The sequence below is a fragment of the Aphis gossypii genome, chromosome 2, assembly GCF_020184175.1.
Source record: "Aphis gossypii isolate Hap1 chromosome 2, ASM2018417v2, whole genome shotgun sequence".
In the NCBI taxonomy this organism is placed as follows: Eukaryota; Metazoa; Arthropoda; class Insecta; order Hemiptera; family Aphididae; genus Aphis; species Aphis gossypii.
This window is the reverse complement of record NC_065531.1, coordinates 37,971,836-37,992,471: the sequence shown is the minus strand read 5'-3', so window position 1 is coordinate 37,992,471 and position 20,636 is coordinate 37,971,836. Positions and strand designations below refer to the sequence as shown.

The window sequence follows — 20,636 nt, the reverse complement described above, 5'->3', positions numbered from 1 at the left end:
CACGTGTGAGTTTACTGTGTAAGTGATGAAATATGTGCGTTGAAATTAATTGTTATCTACGCTCGACAACATGACCGAAATTTATTAATTTATTAAGATATTACACAATAATTATGACATATCATTAGAACAATATTTAAACCCGAAAACCGTATTTTTTAGGACTTGTGGACAATCTCGACTGTACGTACATATAAATCTAACTAAGTTATGCCATAATAATTATTTAGTTCAAATTCAAAATAGTCTTTCACTTAATCCGCGTTATTTTTGGAAATGCATCAACCCGTTCGATACAATAAATGACTTTGGTACGCATTTTTCGCTAATTTTTGAAAATAATTATTATTTGACTTTCAATAGTTTACATGTCATAAATAATATAAATCATTGTTCTAACTATAAATAATCAATAAAAATATTTTTAAAAAATACAGTTTTATTGATTTTAAGTTGTGGCTTTATTTTTTTTAGTAATAGCTATATTTTATTAATTTAGAGTGATGTTACTATTTTAGAACAGCGCGGCGCTCTAATTGGATAGAAATTAAATAACTCCAAATCTTTGAAAATAACATTTTTCCTATAAACAACTATAATTAATCTTCAACTTAACTATAAATGAACATTATTGAGTCAAGTTTATGAAATAAAAGGTATAGTTCAGTTAAATATTAATCATTTCAATGACTCCAATACTCTATATTAAAAAATCATATAAATTGTATGGAAATATAATATGTCACACACAGGTATATAATTTCCTAAAGATATTTCCAGATATAATAATATAATAGGATATTTGTTTAAACAAATAATCATGATTATAAGTAAAAGAAAAATAATGCAAAACAGACGAGAGATGATGATATTAACCAAAAAAGGTATAGGTATTAGGTAGGCAAATAACCTAAAAATTGTAAATTAATTAAATTAAATAAGCAATTAGTATAGGATAGTACCTGAAATTGGAAAATAGGTAAACATTTATTTGGATAAATAATTATGTTTAATTGATAATACAAAGGTACATAAAATATAAGTCAATAATAAATAATAATAATAACTTAAACACTTTAAAAATATTAATAATATTCTGCTTCCTAGAAATTTGTGGACATCCACACAATTACAATTTACACTAAACAGCAAATTCCTGCATACCTGTGAAAAATAAAAATATTTATTATTATTAATTAAACATTATGAATTTAATAAGTATTTATAATATGCATTATATAGAAAATAATACAGAACAGTTTATCACAGTATTAACGGTGATTACATAAAATAAATGTTTTTAAAATATTTTTAATTCCCTTATACATAAGTAAAATATAACTTAGTAACTTATAAACAATTGCCTAGTAATACTGAAAATAACTTTTAGAATACAACATAAAAATGTTAATGATAAGTTAATAATGTAACTTTATGCCCATTTCAGTTTTTATGCATACAGCTTACGTAAACAAATATTTCGAACCATAAAAATATTTAATATCAACTTATCAAGCCATATTTGCACAAAGTTTTTCTAATACTGTAACCGACATTTCTTTTCACTTTTATGTATTATGTAAATAACGATTTTAAAACCAAAAAACAAAATTTGATTATCGTGTTCAATTGAGTGTTTTTGCCAATTAAATGACTTAGTAAACCAATACATTTCTGACACCCATAACACATTATATATACCTACAGACATGTATAAAATACAAAATATATAATAATATTGTACTCACAATGTTTCTATTGGACAAAATAATGAAAGATATGTATCAAATGAGTTCAAAATTGAAGGCACAACGCAGTCTTTTAAATGTTTACAATTACCATAACTTTGGTCGGGTGTTGTACAATTTTGATACGATTGACCAGTCTAATAAAAAAATTAAAACGGTCAACATACAATATAAAATTTGTAATTATCAAAAATGACAGTCTGTTCAGTCACGGTTCACTTACAGTGTTCAATGATACTTGGTAAACTGTATTAGTTGCATTCAATGTAATAGAATCACTCAACCATGTTAGTTCCTTTATGTCATGCAACGATGTAGAATTTGATTTGTCTATAAGTACGAGTAAATGAGAAAAATCTATAGTAGAGGTGGGTGTAGAATTATCTACATGCGAAACTTGAAGTGATGACATATTTGTGAAAACACCTATGGATTCAGATGTATCATCTTCTGATTTCGTGTAAGACTTAAGAATAAAAAGAGGACGATATTTTGACGACTTTGGTGTTATAACTGAAATAAATTATACATATTTTGCATTTAATACAATTTGGAAACTTGAATATAACTAATGTTTAAGACAAAAAATTATTAAATTTTACATGGTGGACGACTTGAACGACCAGAAAACGGCATTGGCATTTGCATGCTTGGAGGGAGTGGTGGCCCTATAAAAATGTATAAACAAAATTATCTTCAATGTTTGTAGTATACTATTTAATATAAATAACTTAATGCCATATAACTTAAAGAACCTAATGCACTAAATGGAGTAACAGTCCTTGAAAAACCTTCAAAACGAAAATACCAATAAAAAATATATTAAATTTATCAATTATCTTTACAAAATATATTTATTTCCATATAAATAAATACCAAAATTGTAGCTATCATTAAGTGGTTTAATTTTCTCTAAGGCCACTGATGTTGTTGTATCATTAGGTTTGACAACAACTAAGGATGTGAGTGGAGTAACAAATGAATACTGAAAAAAAATATACATACATATTATAAAATATAATGATAAATCAAGTAAGTGTAAACGTTTGTAGTTAAAAATATAACATTATCTTACTTCTAATGCTAATTCAAGTGCTTTAGCTTTTGCCGTAGAATTTTCGTTCTTGTTTAATTCATATTTGTCCAACAATTGTTGTATGTTCAAATATGCCCATAACTTTTCTAAATGACCTGTTATCAAAACATCAAAAAATCCGTTAAGTTGAGTATGAAAGTATAAACACTCTCAGTTCACACGTATTTTTAGGTACTTAAATACACAACAAAAATAACAATATATTTTATTACCAATTCTTCTCTGCGTTGGAAGGGAAGTGGGAGGGATGATGGGGATATCGAAACACGTAACAACAACGGGACGGTTGAAATTTCCTTCAGTCGAATCGGCGTTTAAAGTGCCGTTAAAATCGGGCGATGTGCCATCCTTCAACTTTCCGGCCACTACTAATTCTGTTTCTTTAAACAACAGGTTAATATACAACAAAAATAACAATATATTTTATTACCAATTCTTCTCTGCGTTGGAAGGGAAGTGGGAGGGATGATGGGGATATCGAAACACGAAACAACAACGGAACGGTTGAAATTTCCTTCAGTCGAAACGGCGTTTAAAGTGCCGTTAAAAACGGGCGATGTGCCATCCTTCAACTTTCCGGACACTACTAATTCTGTTTCTTTAAACAACAAATTAAATGATTTTTTCGTCACAGTTATGTTGTCGACCTGTAAAGGTTAAAATATATCATGTAAGTACAGAACAAATGCAAAAAACTATGTATGTGTATTCTTACTTGTGCGTCAATGTATTGGAAAGTAACGTTAGATAGAACAGGAGAAGAAATTTCTTTATAGAAATTACGTAATTGTAACGAAGCGTCCGAAGCTTCGTAGATGACTCTAGCGAAACCGGTATTGTTCAATGAGAGTTTTTTAAGAAAATCAATATCCGCTCCTTCGCCAAAACCCAAACTGAATATAGGGTACCTAATAAATATAAATTAATATTATTATTATAAATTTGTGTTGTAATAAATATAATGAATTGGTTCTTTTTGTCGATGCGAATGACAACCATTATTGATATTAGGTAACTCACTTCTCTTCATTAGTATTAGAAACATATTTTATAAGTTCCTGGGGTTCAGTAATCCCTGTAGTCGGTTCTCCATCGGTAAGAAACACAATAATTGGTTTTGGTGTGTTAGCACCATCTTTGAAACGCGTTTCTCCCAACTTGGCGATAGAGTGAGCTTTGGTAAGGGCATCCTCCATGTTTGTACCTTGTAAAAAAATGTTCAATTACAACAACCGCTGCAATACAAATTTTCGCGTGTTTTGTATAGCATATTATATATTATATAATATGATGTAGTCCAATATTGTGTCTTACTACTTTCCGATGTCAAGTCTTGAATAAATTTCTTGGCGTATTGTATGTTCTGCTCGGTTGCCGGAAAAACGAAACGGTTTTCACCTAATGTCTCCAAACTAAAATTATTGTTCGTCTTCCAGTTGTTACCAGTTTCGTCCCAACGATTAGACGTTTCTTGTGTAGCGTTTATTGTCCAAACCTACTCGGTGAGTATTTAATTAACAATAGATTTCTAATTACTAGTTATAAAATTGCGCATTTACTTGAGCAAAATCTGAGAAAAGTATCAACGTGAAAAAATCTTCAGAATGGATTTCTGACAAAATTTGACCCATAGCTTCTTTTACTTGTGGTAATTTCTGTCCAACCATAGAACCACTAACGTCGAGTACAAATATAACGTGAGTCCTAAGCGGTTTCAAATCCGTCGGAGCAAAGAAATGAACAAAATATCCATCGTCGATCTAAAAATAATTATAATTTAAATCGTAAAAATTTAACTAAATAATATACCTAAATGTTGTTCAACAAAATAAGAAAAATCAAATTTTTATTTTAAACTAATGTGTGTTGTAATATTATACAATTAATTTAATGATATAATCCTACTTTTTTTTAATTTGTCAATGAGTTTACATTTTGTTTAAAAACAATTGTATAATAAAACATTTCTAATGGTTTGTTAAAAATTTACTCAATTAAATAAAATAAAATAAATTTAATCTAATTTCAATGAAATATATAAAATAAAAATCACTAGGGATAGGATTTTAAAGCATAATAAGCATCTAAAAAAGCGCACGAATGTTTTTAAAAAGCAAAAAAATATGAAAAATAAAAAAATTTGAAATATTAATTTAAATTTAAAAAAGAATTAACTACCTTGTATTTCTTTAGATTTTTAATAGTGAAACTGACTCTATTGTCCGAAAGAATATTTTTAGACGTAGAAAACGAACTCTCTACATCCAATTAAATGATTGGTGCATACTTCATACAAGATGTTCCAAATTGCAACACTAAATCCAAAAAGTGTGGTAGATATCGATGTTATAGGTATACTGACCGTATAGGTATAGCAGGCTATAATAATATGTAGACCGACAATGTATTCGTTTAATACATTTAATAAACAACCCGATAACGAAAATAATTATAATCTAATATCTGCATTCTAGGTTTTTACATTTCTTATATTTATTTTATTTTTTATTATTACATTAGAATAATAAAAATTTAAAAATTCACAACTGGAATAATTGAAAAAAGCAATGAAAAGGCAAAAAAAGCATTTACATAAAAAAAAAGCAAAAATAAATATTGGTTCATATGGAATCAGAATTACGTGAAACTAATTTATGTATAAAAATTAGATTTCTATCTCATATATAAAAATAGAAGCATATATATATGCTTTAAAATCCGAGCCCTAGTTATAAATATATTTTAATTTATTTTTCTACCATATTAAACGATAAATATATTATAATATTATGTTTATAAATAACATACGAGAACTTGATTTGGAGTGGAATTATGATCTACGTCATATTGAACTATAAATTGGCCTTTGACGCCGTTTTCCGTAAATGTTAACTGTTCTTTAACAGTTGGACTCCACGTTATCGTCGCTTTGTTGCCTGACTCACGGGAAATTTTCGCCAATTTGTTTTCTGAAATACATTTGTATGTAATTATAATCTTAATTCTTAGTACATACATAATATTCGTAAGAAGACAACATATTATAAAATAGATATAATTTAAAATTATTATAGTTAATTAAAGAATATTTAAAATAACAAACCATTTCATTGTTCATTGTAAAGCAATGTTTATATTATAAGACTAAAAACCGATGAAAAATAAAAACATAACTATTTCATTAATCGCATTTATTTCATTAACTATATATTGATCTACAGAAATAATTTTTTAATGTGAGCTATATTACTCATTAATCGTTATTAGTTCATTATCTACTGAATACTTAGAAACATAATAATATTTATACGTATATAAATCAAATGGTTTATACTTACTACTAACTGTAGTTTCAATTTCATTTGCTGTTTTTATGTCTGGTACTTCCAATGTTGTAATGTTTGAAGATTCTTCGATATCTACAATTACTTGCAAGTTTTTGACAACCTATAACAACAATAATTACAAGGCAATGTTATCATTTCAACAGTTATACATTTGAAATTCCAAATTTATAATTTTATACTCACTTGTCCGGGTTGTAAGTTTATTACGTTTTCATAAATTCCCAATTTTCTGTTTAATAACTGTTCGTAGGTGAGATTAAATGTCACTTTGCTTTCCGCTTCCACATTCACAGAAACCGTAAATTTATTTGAATCTCTCGCACTGCAGATAAAACAATTATCGGTTGTCAACATTTAATATCAGAAATGATTTTAAATTTTAAGGTTACTACGCTTTACTTACTTTTGTTCTACATGAGCAGCTGTTTGACCCGAGTTAACAGCAGCAATATATTCCTCTTTGGCCTCTTTCTTTTCTTTTACATAAGCTTCGTACACTTTTTCATTTATTTCCCTTAAAACCACAACAAGACCGGTAAATTTAATTACATAATCCCAAAAATATATTAGTATTATTTACTCACATTAAAAACTTAGAAACGAATGCAGATTCTGGAAGAGTAACGTAGAACTGTACTTCGTGCGAAGTGTTTCCCTTGTTGGCCACACGACTGGATACAACAGTCTGAGCATATCTGTACTTGACTTTCGAATGAACGACAAAGCTATAAATGTCTTCATATTTAGCTTGGGCCTAAAATTAATAATTAACCATTGATAATTTCTTTTGTTAAGATTTAGTCTTACATTTTTAGTCATAACCAATTTAATTGAAAAATCAAATATTTTTTTTTATATTCATAAACAGAGTATTTTTCGGAAAATTTAAAATTATAAAATTTGAATTTTTAACGATTATTAATTATTCATGACTATAATTACTTATAAGTTATAACCTAATTTTGTAGTAGGTATAAATTTTTACTACTGTTATATATTACTTTTTATATTAATTATTAATAACAAATTATAGTCATTAATAAGTACTTCAAATTTTATAGAACAATGCAGTAATATGCGACAGAAAATAAAATCAATAGTTGACTTGAACCTTAAAAAAATAATAATAACCAATAGAAACACAATTTAATGTATTATTAATGCTCAGATAATATAGGTCACGCGCACACTCTATTAAAAGTTGATTTTATACTTCGTTGCAAATTTTTTTCATAAAATTTTAATGATGACATTTGTTTTTTTCGGAAACTGTTTTATAAAGGTAGATTATTAACACAAACCACAATCAAAATGGGTGTACCGTGGGTTGGACGGAAATTTCAATAAAACGTAATTTGATAAATTATGAATTTGATTGTTTTTATTCGGATGGAGCAGTTTATGTTAGGTTAGGACGCAAGGACGAGAACAACTATTATAAATGTTATTATTATATTTATATATAAGTACGCTATGTGTTTAAGTGTTCCAGATTATTATAAAAAAAAATTTTCATCAGCTAAGCATTTTATCAATACCCTTCATTACAATTACAACACAATATATAGGTACAAAAATAATAAATTATTGAACTAAGTCGACACTCGACAAGGATTATTCTGCATGTGTGTTGCAATTTTGAATAATCAGCATTATTATTATAACGCGAGTCATTGTATGCTTACATATTCATTGTGACCTGCACCAACGAGTACCATATACTTAATATCATTTTGATAATAACTTCATATATTTTAATAATATTATTAAAAGAAAACGTATCATCAGTGGTTATCGTGTACCTAGTCTGGGCGATTGTAACCCTCTCGGATCATCAGTACTACTAATTCAATTAAAAATAAAAAAATAAATCTAAAATGCATTTAAGTTTCGTTTAAAAATAGTCAATCATATAATAATAATAATATAAACTAGGTAATGCCTTTAGCTGATATAAGCTATAATATAATTGTCAAAATACAATTAAAAATAAAAATTCATAAAATAAATCTAATACACAAAATATTCGTATAATAAAATAAAAATGTTTAAATTTTAAAAAACTTATGGTATCTATTTTTTTAAATAGTTTTTTCTTTACTTTTTGTATGACTATTTTTACCTGTTTGTTTAGTTTATTGCAACTTTGAATTTTGAACCATAATGTTGACCTAGAAAAGTTTACACATTTACTTCAGGTAAACATATAATATGTTGACCCGGGAGAGTTTACCACCGAAAGTGTTTATTATTTTTAAAAATCGGAAGTTTACCACCGCCTATAGCATAAACGAAATATATACACAAAGCCGGATTTAAAGGGGATCAAATAGATACATTTTCGTCATTTCTGCTGTCACACATCAAATATTCGATGTCCCTTGTTCTATATGGTCATTTTTGTTTTCAGTTTATGTTTATACTCTTTTTAACAAACAATTATCAAGAAAATATTAATACGATAAATCGGAATTGAAAATTGCACGCATATCGCGTGATAAATTACGCGTTTTTTAATTGTTTACCTCTCAAAACTCTCATTGTATAATCACCTCAATTATAGTATTTGACTATTGTGATTATTAACTACTCTATTGTATTATATTAGATAGAATACATGCATCCCAATTACCTGTTGCTAATTATTTTACTTAACTGTCTTACCTGTAATTTTCTAAGATCACTTAAATGTACAAGAAATATATCATACACTGCAGTGTGTATTACACACACACGTAAAAAATATTTTTACTACTTAATTTTTTATGATAAAAACTAGGAATAAAGAATTTAAAACTTGAATTACTTAAGAAAAATTATAATTAAAGTATTCATATGTACGGTATTTCATCCATTTAACGTAAGACACGCATTTTTTAATAAAATACTAAAGTTTTTTAAAATATAACTCATATAACCGAATAACTGTTCATAATTTTAAGTCGTTATCAAACAAAATTTTTAGTAAAAATAATATTTTTACTTTTTTTATCATTATACATTTTTAAGTATTCTACTCTATTTCGATTGACAAGATATATTTATATATTAAATATTATCACGTCATCCTGTTTAGAGTACTACTAGCCAACTCCTTATCACAATAAAATCATAATCTGTAGCAGCACATTGCATCCCAGGGATATCTGTGATTGCAGTCCGGGTGGATTCATTTACAATTACGAATAGTTACACTTTCGAGTGTCTAGAAAGTTGTATTGAGTATATCATCATATTTTACACAATGACGAATATTACATAAGTTTTTAAGCTTTTTCAACTCAAGTTTATGCGTATAAACTTACATAAGTACACCAATAAACATAATTGATAATATCATATTTTTTTATATATTATAATTTGAAACCAGCAGCAAACTTCCCCCTCCTCCACACACGTCTGAAATATTTGTTCCTTCATAAAAATGTATTTCTACATAATATCCCTCTGGTATATTATGCAATTAAGAATTTAGGGAAAATTATTATCAGTATAATCTACTCCAAAACAAAATTCCAAGTGCGCAACTGACTATTAAAAAAAAGGCTTGAACATTTTGAGCCAATATAATCGCGTTTTGATGTATATTAGCCTTTCTATATGCAATCTCTAGACCCTGCCGCATATTATTGATTTGTTTAAAAAATCTATTTAAAATATAAAGTATATTGTATGTATATTATACAGTGAAATTTTCTTATTACAAATAAGTCTCATGAGCATCAAATAAAATTAGTATTAGATATAGAGAAATTCGTTAAAAATATATATAGATTTGGTTCTTATTTGGTTTGGTTCTCAAAAACATTACGTTTTACTGGAAATTAAATAAAATGGTGATGGAAATTCATTACCTATATAAAAGTTTCAATTTAATATATTTTAATAATTAAACCATTGGACCAATATTAACAATGTCACTTTTTACAATTTTTAATCAAACATATAATATTTGTATAGGTACCTACTATTAACGCAAATTTTATCATTACGATAAAATCATCACATGCATAATCCTGCACCAATAAAAATGTTAGCTGTTCGCATGAATATGTACTGTAGGTTTCAAACGTCTAACTATGGTTATTATTATTTAATTATTTTAATTACACCCTAATTCTTGACCATTACACTCAGAACAAAGTCTATACTTATAAGTCATTACTATTATAAACACGTTATTGCAATAGCCATTAATCATACGTTTTTTAAAATAAGAGCCAATAATTCACCAACTGTGAGAGTGAACAATTATAATTGCGTCGTGCATTACAAAGGTCTACCTACACTTAATAGATACATCACATATGCACACAAGATGATTTACCAAGCGTGCTCATTGCTCAATGAACCTAATCCTCTTTTATCATTTGTAATGCATTTATTCAGATTGTTTTTTTACCATTTTTAAAGTGTCATTATGATTATTTAGCTGTAAAAATTCTTTTTTCCAAATGAGAAATTCTCTTTTCTACAGAAATTGATAATCAAGCCATCTTTTAAGAATAAAGTTTATGTATGTAAATCGAAATCTAAATAAGTATTCCTCAGTTATTTAACTTTAAATACTAAGGATAATTGTCCTTAGTAATAGTTTTACATCAAATATAAAGTAGATATCATCAATATTAATAGGACTATAATTTTTAAATCACTAAGCCCCCGTATATTATGTATAAGTCATAAGATATAGATTAAATAATAATCCATAGTAGGTATCTACTTAAAGTTAATAACTCTAAAAATACTCGTTTAAATTTTTTTGACTTAGATATGTCAGGCCGTCAAGGTATTCAAAAAAAAAGATCATTCGATTATTAATTTGAAGTAAAAAAAGACGATACTCATTTAAAAAAATAAATAAATTTGTATCGCAACAGCCGACAAGATATAAAAATAAAATGAAAATCTGGGGTAAACAATATGAACAATGAGCATACTGTCTAGATAAATAATCCTGAATATAGGTATAGTGTGCAGCGTCAATCGTGTTAAACCTATGGCTATACTCAATGACGTATTTTGGATTTTGCTGCCCTGGGTACACATTTTTTTTTTTTTTACAACTATTTAAATCAGTTTAAAAATAAAACCTTCCAGTTAAATTAACTACCCTTCAAAAAAGTGCTGCCCAAATAAAAATATTGCCCTCCTTGGTCCCTCCTTAAATACGCCACTGGCTATACTATCGTGATTATAGTTTGATATATTATTAAACATTCGAATGTTCGAAGCGTTGCTTAGTTAACCATTTTCATTTATCTTGTACTTTTGATATCAACAACAATAACTATACGTATGCACTTAATGCGTCCATGAGTCGTTTGGGGCAAACGATTATCATCAGCTGTATTTGGACGAAGTGCACTCTACACTCCTTAATAATGTAATAATATTATGAGTTCGTACGTAACGCGTATGCACTAATAATTATATTACAGTATGAACGGTCGTACGCGCACATTATAATATTATATACCAACAAAAAATGCACAATAACGACGGCGGCATTCATCACAACGGAAATTCCTACGAACGTCATAAATTATTATTATTATCATTATTATTATTATTATTATTAGGTAGGTAGGTGTTTTATGTATGGTCAGCAAGCGAATATATATTTTGTTGTTCTACACGTGTATATACGGATGGGTGTATACTGTATAATGTACACACTCTTGTTTTTCATAGACACGTCCGCAGTTAACGTCCATTAAATACGTATAAAAAGATAATCGTGTCGTTATTTTATTGTTACCTCGGTAGAAACAAAAAATCCATTATCCCGAATATCAAAAATGATTGTATAGATGACATTAAAAAAAAAATGTCTGTAAGTAATAAATATTTGTGTCTTTTATCAGATTTTCGGCGTCAGAGATGGACTAAGCATTTAAACTATTTATAAATATATATTGCATGAGTTAAGCAGGTAGTTACGTATATTTTTTTAAAAAAAATAAGTGTTAGGTTATCTTTACAGAATTACGGTTGACTGCGGTAAACCTAAATGGAGAATCTAATTTTATAATAATTTTGTAAGCAAATGTACCTATATGTATTTACGAAAATGTATAGATACCTATACAAATATTATTTGATAAAATAAAAAAATACCACACCATAAAATTAAAATAATATGCATAATAAAAATATTTAAAAATTGTTCATTACAATTTACAACTAAATTAATTAAAGCGTGATTATTTTAAATAAATATATATATATAACGTAATTCACGACAAAAGTGCTAAAAAAATCATAATTTGACTGACAAAATTGAAAATATATCCTTAATATTAATTTTCATGTTCTATTTTATCTAATGTTAGATCAAATAAGCGTTAGCTGTAAAACATAAAACATAAATAATAGACAATTTTCTCCTGCTTATAATTTTATAATATAATGGGTTAACCATATAGTATCTGTTCGTAAATAAACATGTCACGTTCAAGACAAAAATTAAACGGGATACATCAGTAAATAGGTTGTAGAATTTGGATTATAACAGAATGCGACTGAAAAATTGTTCCTATAGCAATGTATAATTATTATTAATTGCAAAATTTCAATATTTTACGAGGTACAATTCAAATTTTGATAATAATCTAAACATTCTAAACTAACAAATACCAATTTTGTTTACATACAAAATAGTCAAAATACAAATGATTACTATGGAATATGCGATGAATATCTATTTCAAAACACTGCCATAATATATTTAATTTAATTTATTTCGCATTAAATAAGAACAATTTGACAAATATAATGTGATGTCTAATTTAAGTAGTGGAATTTGTATTTTTCGAAAAGTTTACCCATTTATTTTATTTATTTATTTTTTCTCCCTGTAGGTACCAAATACATAATCCAAGCCCTACAAAAGTACCTATGTTTTTTTTGTCTAATTCGATTACCTAAAAGATTTCGTACTGATCCCCGTTGTTTGTTTAGTATTGACAACGTTTGTGAAATCTTTTTACGAAAATAGCAAATTTATAGGTTCTAATATTCTTACCCTTCAAACAGATATGTCTTGTTAAAAATATTATTCTATATTATATTATTACTTATTTCACTCGTATTTTAGTGATGTTCTCTATCAAAATTATAATTAAACCGATTATTCATAATTATATGCATGTAAGTATAAAGTAACGTAGAGGCTAGTTGTATCTGTCGTTATTATAGAAGTTATGTACAATAAAGTGTATAAACATAAACTTGATTTCAAAAAATTAGATGTATTATAAAATTGTGTACGGTATCTAATGTATAAATTAAAAAAAAAAAACATTTAAAATTCAAAATGTAAATACCATATTATTTGTATAATTAAGTGATCAAAATTTCGTATTACAAACTATATGTATATAATATGATATTGCCATCATTTTTATGTTATGCAAAATTATGATCACCTTGTTTATAGGATTTGCTCGTAGTCCTTCTAATTTGAAATAAAAAAAATTACAATACGTATAATTTATTATAATCAGTCGGATCATTTGAGTTTGACAATCCATAAATTTTGTCCACAAGGAAGACATGTTATTCACGATTAGAATCTAATTAGACGACATTTATTTGTATCCCAAAGGTTATGTAAGTGATTATATGTATATTATTCACAAATTGTTTTAACACTTTGGCGGTCAAACAACAGTATCTCACCAGAATTACAAAATAAAAAAATATATTTAAAAGTGCTTTTTTAATTTATAATATATATAAATATCCGAATATATCAATATTATTTCAAAAAATATACATATAATATATGTAGATATATACAGGATTATCATTATTCATACTGAAAATTCATTAAACATTGAGATTTGCACCAATTATATTTTAGTATTTTGATAATTTTTATTGTTCACTTTTACGACTCAATGTCTACCGATAATAATTCCGACGAAATAACATTAGCTTTAATTTGAATAAACATTGGATTAATATTTAGTATACAGCTATATCATAATATTATAACCGATGTTCGTGTTAAAAATATATTATAACGACATAAATTGAAAAATATTTACTCATTCTAAATTTCACTTTTCCATTATATTATTCATTGTAACATTACCGACGTCAAACATTTATTATTATATTATAATCACAATATTTTGTTATTATTATAATCAATATCGTCCAGCTAGTGTAAGTGATGTTTGCAACAGTAACAGAAACCGAACACAATTAGTATTCTACTAATAATTATTTCATATTGGTTCCTTATATCATTTTTGTACTTGCAAATGATTGCGAACCAACAATACAACAATGATATACCAACAATAGCGAACACATTTACGTACAATACAAACGTTACGACTAAACAGCACAATAAAATATAGATATATAGATTATAGCCGAATACATGGTTATTTTATATAAACGTATAATACCTTGAACGATATATGATCTCGTTAGCATATTATATATACTTTACATAGATAAATAACCATTAGATACATATCATATTATATATTAGTTTTAACAATCGATTAAAAAAAATGCTTATCATATATTTCCTTGAACCTTTTTCGTTTCCGTACTAACTCACAAATAAAAAACGCAAATCTAGGCTAGTGGCTCTTAAGATCTCGACGTGTATTATTACGTCATGTCCATAATAATATATTTTATCACAATGTATTGAATTGTAAAAATTACAGCCATTAGAAGGCAATGAGCGCGCATTGAGCACCGGTAAAATAGGAAAACGCCAATTTTTGATTAGACGTATAATAATATTACATCTCTATCGAATCCGTAACAAAACTATTCGGCTTCGCGATCGCGAAATAAACTCAAATCAGCAGATCGCTGTTATCCATAAGACTATTGCTCGAATTCGGAAAACTGAGTATCGGACTATTTTTCGTCGAGAATTAAAGAACCATCAAACACGACCCAAGTCTATAGCGGAATACTATGATACTGTTGATTTAAAAAAAAAAAAAAATAATAATAATAAAAACCGTCATGGCCATAATTTCGTATTTTAATACATTTTGGATACTAACCGGGGGTGGCTGGGACGGTTTTGCGGGAGCCAAACCGTAACCGGCCGGCTGCAGAACGTTGTCGGCGGTGTCCGTGAGGTCGGTGGTGTCGAGGGTGCTGCCCGCGGTGGACGCCGCCACGACGGCCGAGTCGTTGGACGATCCGACGTCGGCGGTGGACGTGGCGTCGGTGACCACGGCGGTGTCGGCCACGACGGTTGTGTCGACGGCCGCGGCTCCGACCTGGTGGTTGACGGCCAGCGCCAGCAGCAACGACATCAGAACGGCGGCGGAGGTGCACGCGCGCGTCGCTGACGACGAGACGGACGGCGACGACGACATGTTGATGCGCCGGGCGTAAAACTTCGAATGCTCTCCGAACGACACGGTCTGAACGGACGCGGACAGAGTCAGCGGCGGTAGCGTCATTGGTGGCGGGGAGGGGCAGTGGCGACGGCAGACGAAGCGACTCGGACTTACGCCGCACCGTAATTTATTATAACGTGCTGAATAATAATAATAATAACAATATTATAATATTATATTTATTATGATCCACACGACTGCAACGAACGGCATTGGCGTGATTATTAGTTACGATGAAAAAATATAAAACAAAATATTGCCGCCGCCGAAAACGTCAATAACATAATAATAATATATTTTATGTATTATTGTTATATGTGAAATTCATTATAATATAATTATTATTGTATTGTTTTATGCCGTAGGGTCGCCGTGCGTACTGGTTTTGAGTATACCATAAAGTGTTTCTCGGTTACGGCCCGCGGTAATTATCCCGGAATCGTAAATTACAATATTTCGTCTTTTACTCGACAATTTTAGTAGAAAAACAATATTGTTATGATGAGCGATAAAACAATAATGAAAACTATTTGAAAATAATTTTCCAGCTCAATGACGTCAATAAATTATTGACGTTTTTTGCTTTCCCGTCATCCCGTGAATACAATTTTTCGTTACCATACTTATCTCTAATTGATAGTTTTGATGGTTCCTCATTCCTATTTGTAACATCGATGCAATTTTTAATACACAGCTATTATTTTTATTTATATGCATGCGTGCGGTATTGAAAAAATAGATGTTTAAACTTTAAACTTGTGGTTGACCGTCGAATTTTTTCCCATAAAAACGTATACAATAAACGAGTGTTAATTCAAATAAAATAATATACAACAACCCTATATTACGGGAAAGTAAAGAGTAAGCTGTAAGTGTTTAGTACTTAATAAATAAAAAAAATAATATGTAATGTCTTGAATTCGTATTTGCGTCGTCCCTGCAAACGACGATGACAGATTTTTATTATTTTTTTTTTAATAATATTCAGTATTCATGATGATTGTGTTGTAATTATATTAATATTGTATTATATGATACATAATCCATGACTCATAAATCGTATACAACTATAGGATCATTATTTTAACAGTAGGCACTAGGCACTCATTAGACATTTCAAAAAGTATGAATTATTTTTGAAAATATTGTTTTTATGTCATTACAAAACATCGAAGTTGAAAATATTGACAACTATATGCTTACTTTTTATTTTTGTTAATTAGTTATAACTTTATAAAAGTATTTAACATTTGGATGATCAAGTGGATTGGATGGCATGGCATAATAGAGGTTTTTCACAAAATGTTAAGTATACTTGACTCATAATACAAACTTTAAAAACTTATAAATTATTAGCTCTTCATTCGAAATCAATTTGTGTACGTAATACATGAAAATTCTCGAAAACATATTTTAAATTGTGAAATTAGAAATAAACTCTATTATTTAAAAAAATATATACAGTTATAAATGAAGCAATCACCTAACATTTTTGGTAATCGGAGTGAATGTAAATAAAAAAATATAATATATTTACTTAAAAAAAAAAAAAATTATACACTCTTTAAATTATGTAAAAAAAAAATAATATAAATATATAAACGTCTTAAGATAAAGAGTGTTTACTGTTAAAATAATTACCCTGAATGGATCATCTACGAACATGTACGTAGATCTAAGTAATAATAATAAGTAAGAACTGATAATTGTAAAATATGCGATCTTGGCAAAAAGAAGACATAATATTTTTAGTTTATTTTTTTGCTTTAACTCGTTAATCATTATGCAATTCTCGAGTGACTTAAAACCGGTTTCCTCGGAGTGGTTTTTCCATTTGCATCACACACCAAGTGTTGAATATTTTTTCCTGTAAATAATAACATATATACATCGTATGGGTACGAAGTGGTTTTCCGGTGAAAACTGTATGGGAAGCGATAAATTATGATACATTTAATAAACGCGTGTGGACTTGGTTTGAAAGAACTCTATTTTTTCAGTGGATTAATCTGTGAGCGGTTATACATACAATTAGAATAGAGATTAATAATGGCTAATATAATTTTTATAAAATATTATTTAATAAATAAATTGTAGCGTTTTACGTTTACTTAAGTACCTATACTATTAATTATCTGTACTTTTTACTGATGTAGGTGATATTATTTTAACTGGTATGTTAACTTAAATATCATCTTAGGTCCCACAATTTAAAATTTTGCATAGGTACCTAATCGTGTTATAATCATTGGCTATCTTTGGTACGCTTCGAGACTTCCTTGCTTATATTTTTTCACTTATTTCACTTCCCTTGTTTTGTGGAACGTAGACCTATTATATCGAACACGTGTTCTCAAGTTTATCATATATTTGAGACCTTGAGAGCTTTTCTCGGCTGTCCCTTTGCCCTCGGCATACGCGATGTACCTATATATAAATAAATGCAACCATTAGATATAATCAGAATTCATTATCATCAAAATGATAGTACGTAGTTTTTTAATAATTATATAATTAACGTACATTATGTTGTTATATATAATATATAATATTATGATGGTGCCATGGTGGTAATCATCAAGCATACATTAATTAGTAGGTAATTATAATAATAATATTATTATTATTACTTACTCTATTTTCCCGTGGCGATGCCGGTGTTTCCTACAACGTATTCAATAATGATGTATACATAAATTAGTATGGACGGCGGGAGGGTGATCAGTTGATAAAAAACCAACAGTATATATAAAAAATAGACGTTTCTAGGTATTTATAACACATTAAAAAACAAATAGTAACTATTAAAATGTATAGTATAATAAAAATAATTTTAGCGGAAACCTCAGCCACAAAATACAAAAGCCTATAGTTACACACTTATACAACCATATGTTTATATGCAGTTGCAGTATTACACATAAATTACTTTAAGATTGATGAACTTATAAAACAACTACCTAGGTATACAATATATACATACATACAATAGATTAGATTTCCATCACTTGAACTTCGTTGACCATACAAAACGCATCCGTGTTAAATTTGGTTACCTAATGGCTAATGCTAACATTTAGCGTAACTTGTGTGGAGAAATAATATTTTTATTTTCTGAATTAATGTATAGATGATATTTCCGATAAATCGTATCAACATTCAACTTCATTTTGGGTCAAAAGCCAACAACTCAACTAAAAGTTTCAATAGTGTAAACCAAAAACAACGAAAAAGTTTTATACTATATTCAACTATACCCTAAAATACGAATAAAGTAATAACCATTAATATTGGTTACGCATGGACGGAAAAAAAAATATTTTTATGTGCGTATTTTCCGATTATTAAAAAAATTAATAGCTCGATTTTTCATTAACTTATAGAATTATAGAAATAAACTTAAAACTTGCTCCACGATGTACTCTTTCATTTAAAAAAATCAAGATTATTGGATGAGTACCTATAGTATCAGAGAAAATGCCTGACAAAAAATCCTATTTTTACATTTATATAAAATTTATATTATTGATAATAAAACATTAAAACGTATAGGTATACATATAACATATTTAACTAACGCATAATAATAATATGACATTGGGACAGGAACTATATACGAGTATTCTGGTATATTGTACTTCATGTACTCGCACGCACATTGCAATTATCGAGTTTTACTACCATCATGTGCAGACACGGCTAGAGTCAAGTTGTACGAGGGCCGTGTCTAAGGCCCCGCTTAAATTAAATGTTAAGGTCCCGCATTATTATACAAATAAAAAATGCATATATTATATTATATCCAGTCTATTCAGATATCCTACGTTAATCCTATGTTTATCATAAACAATACTCATAACGTCAGTTAACATATTTTAAGTCATCGAAAAACGTGCACCAGCCAAAAATCACAATCGACGCTAATATACGATTGCATTAGTATACATATTATACTACACCTCAATAGCTGATAATATATTTATATGATTTATAATAAAATATTGATCGCCACCTATGTTATAAATATCAAAATATCTCATCACTCAACGACCATTGCCGTCCGACAATGTATTGCAGTCTCCAGCATTTAGCAGGTACCATAATTGTATCAATCCAACACACCATCGGTAACCGCGTTCAGATTCCGAATTGCATCGTTTGCCATTTATAGATTATTACAAAATAATAAATTGCACTCAAATAAAGGTGTGCATTCGTCTATATTATACGTATTCAATTATTAGTTATTATAATAATAATTAATAATCTTGCACGTGGATATAGTTGAACAAACTGTTTGCTTATACACAAAAAAGTCTTCGTAAACAGTTTTATTATGCAGTTGTCGGACGATTTATGATAGCAACGAAGCATTTATCTATTGCTCTATTATTTATATGCTATATTGCCTATATATTTATAATTCCTACATTACATTATAATAGTATAATCGTATTTGGGATAAGAAAATTGTTTGTACTGCGGAATTATTCGTGATAGTGGTTTTAATCGAAACGTGACTGAATATTGCACCGATATTTTACAGCGAAGACAGAGACCTGCATGTGGATATGTGGCGTATTTTAATGATTTTACAAGAAGTGAAGAAAATATTCTAATATTCTATACACAGATTACTAGCAATGCAACAAACAAACAGATTAGTAAATAATAATACTATGTTTAAGTTAAAACTGGAAAATATTATCTAAATTCATAACCTGGTAGAATTATTTATTATTTATTATAGTTAATATTAATGTATTATAAATTACTATTAAGTACTATATAATATGATATACCTATGTATAGACAAAGCATAGAAAAAATCGTCCTCATGCTATAAATTAATTAAAATGAATATAAAATCAAATTTAACAAATTGTATCAATTATTATTAGTTGTTTACAATATTGAAAATTTTTCCTTCACAATCAAAAAATCTAGTTTTTCTACTTCTATAAAAATTCGTCCATATTATCCACCATTCATTGTTAATATTTACTATTCTCTCTCACAATATCTGAATCAGAACAACACGTCAAGACTCCGAATG

General features: G+C 28.0%; 1 protein-coding gene and 1 long non-coding RNA gene across 4 annotated transcripts; both read right to left on the bottom strand.

The window, feature by feature from the left end:
• Nucleotides 1-949: 949 nt before the first annotated feature.
• On the bottom strand, nucleotides 950-15,658 carry LOC126549563 (inter-alpha-trypsin inhibitor heavy chain H3-like). 3 transcript variants are annotated; one of them, XM_050199074.1, is made up of 19 exons: nucleotides 15,236-15,658; nucleotides 6,776-6,945; nucleotides 6,595-6,705; nucleotides 6,375-6,513; nucleotides 6,183-6,291; nucleotides 5,653-5,813; nucleotides 4,404-4,604; nucleotides 4,159-4,339; nucleotides 3,865-4,048; nucleotides 3,560-3,752; nucleotides 3,275-3,491; nucleotides 3,057-3,224; nucleotides 2,824-2,939; nucleotides 2,625-2,733; nucleotides 2,504-2,539; nucleotides 2,351-2,416; nucleotides 1,972-2,261; nucleotides 1,749-1,885; nucleotides 950-1,164 (listed from the first exon to the last, which is right to left on the bottom strand). In XM_050199074.1, the coding sequence occupies exons 1-19, from the start codon at nucleotides 15,641-15,643 to the stop codon at nucleotides 1,137-1,139; spliced, it is 3,024 nt and encodes a 1,007-aa protein (XP_050055031.1). In that variant the 5' UTR covers nucleotides 15,644-15,658; the 3' UTR covers nucleotides 950-1,136. The 3 variants fall into 3 exon arrangements, with proteins under 3 accessions (XP_050055031.1, XP_050055032.1, XP_050055033.1); XM_050199075.1 differs by lacking the exon at nucleotides 2,504-2,539; XM_050199076.1 differs by lacking the exon at nucleotides 3,057-3,224.
• Nucleotides 15,659-17,073: 1,415 nt separating this feature from the next.
• Nucleotides 17,074-19,427, bottom strand: LOC126549564 (uncharacterized). Its single transcript, XR_007603669.1, has 3 exons — nucleotides 18,215-19,427; nucleotides 17,811-18,007; nucleotides 17,074-17,447 (listed from the first exon to the last, which is right to left on the bottom strand). It is a non-coding gene; the product is annotated as an uncharacterized LOC126549564 (long non-coding RNA).
• Between the last annotated feature and the right edge of the window lie 1,209 nt (nucleotides 19,428-20,636).

Coding starts and splice junctions, on each gene's coding strand:
- LOC126549563 (XM_050199074.1), bottom strand. CDS start 15,643: ATGACGCTACCGCCGCTGACTCTGTCCGCGTCCGTTCAGACCGTGTCG. Junction 2,940..3,056: donor TCCAACGCAGAGAAGAATTG/GTAATAAAATAT, acceptor TTTTGATAACAG/GTCATTTAGAAAAGTTATGG. Junction 2,540..2,624: donor TAATGATAGCTACAATTTTG/GTATTTATTTAT, acceptor TTCGTTTTGAAG/GTTTTTCAAGGACTGTTACT.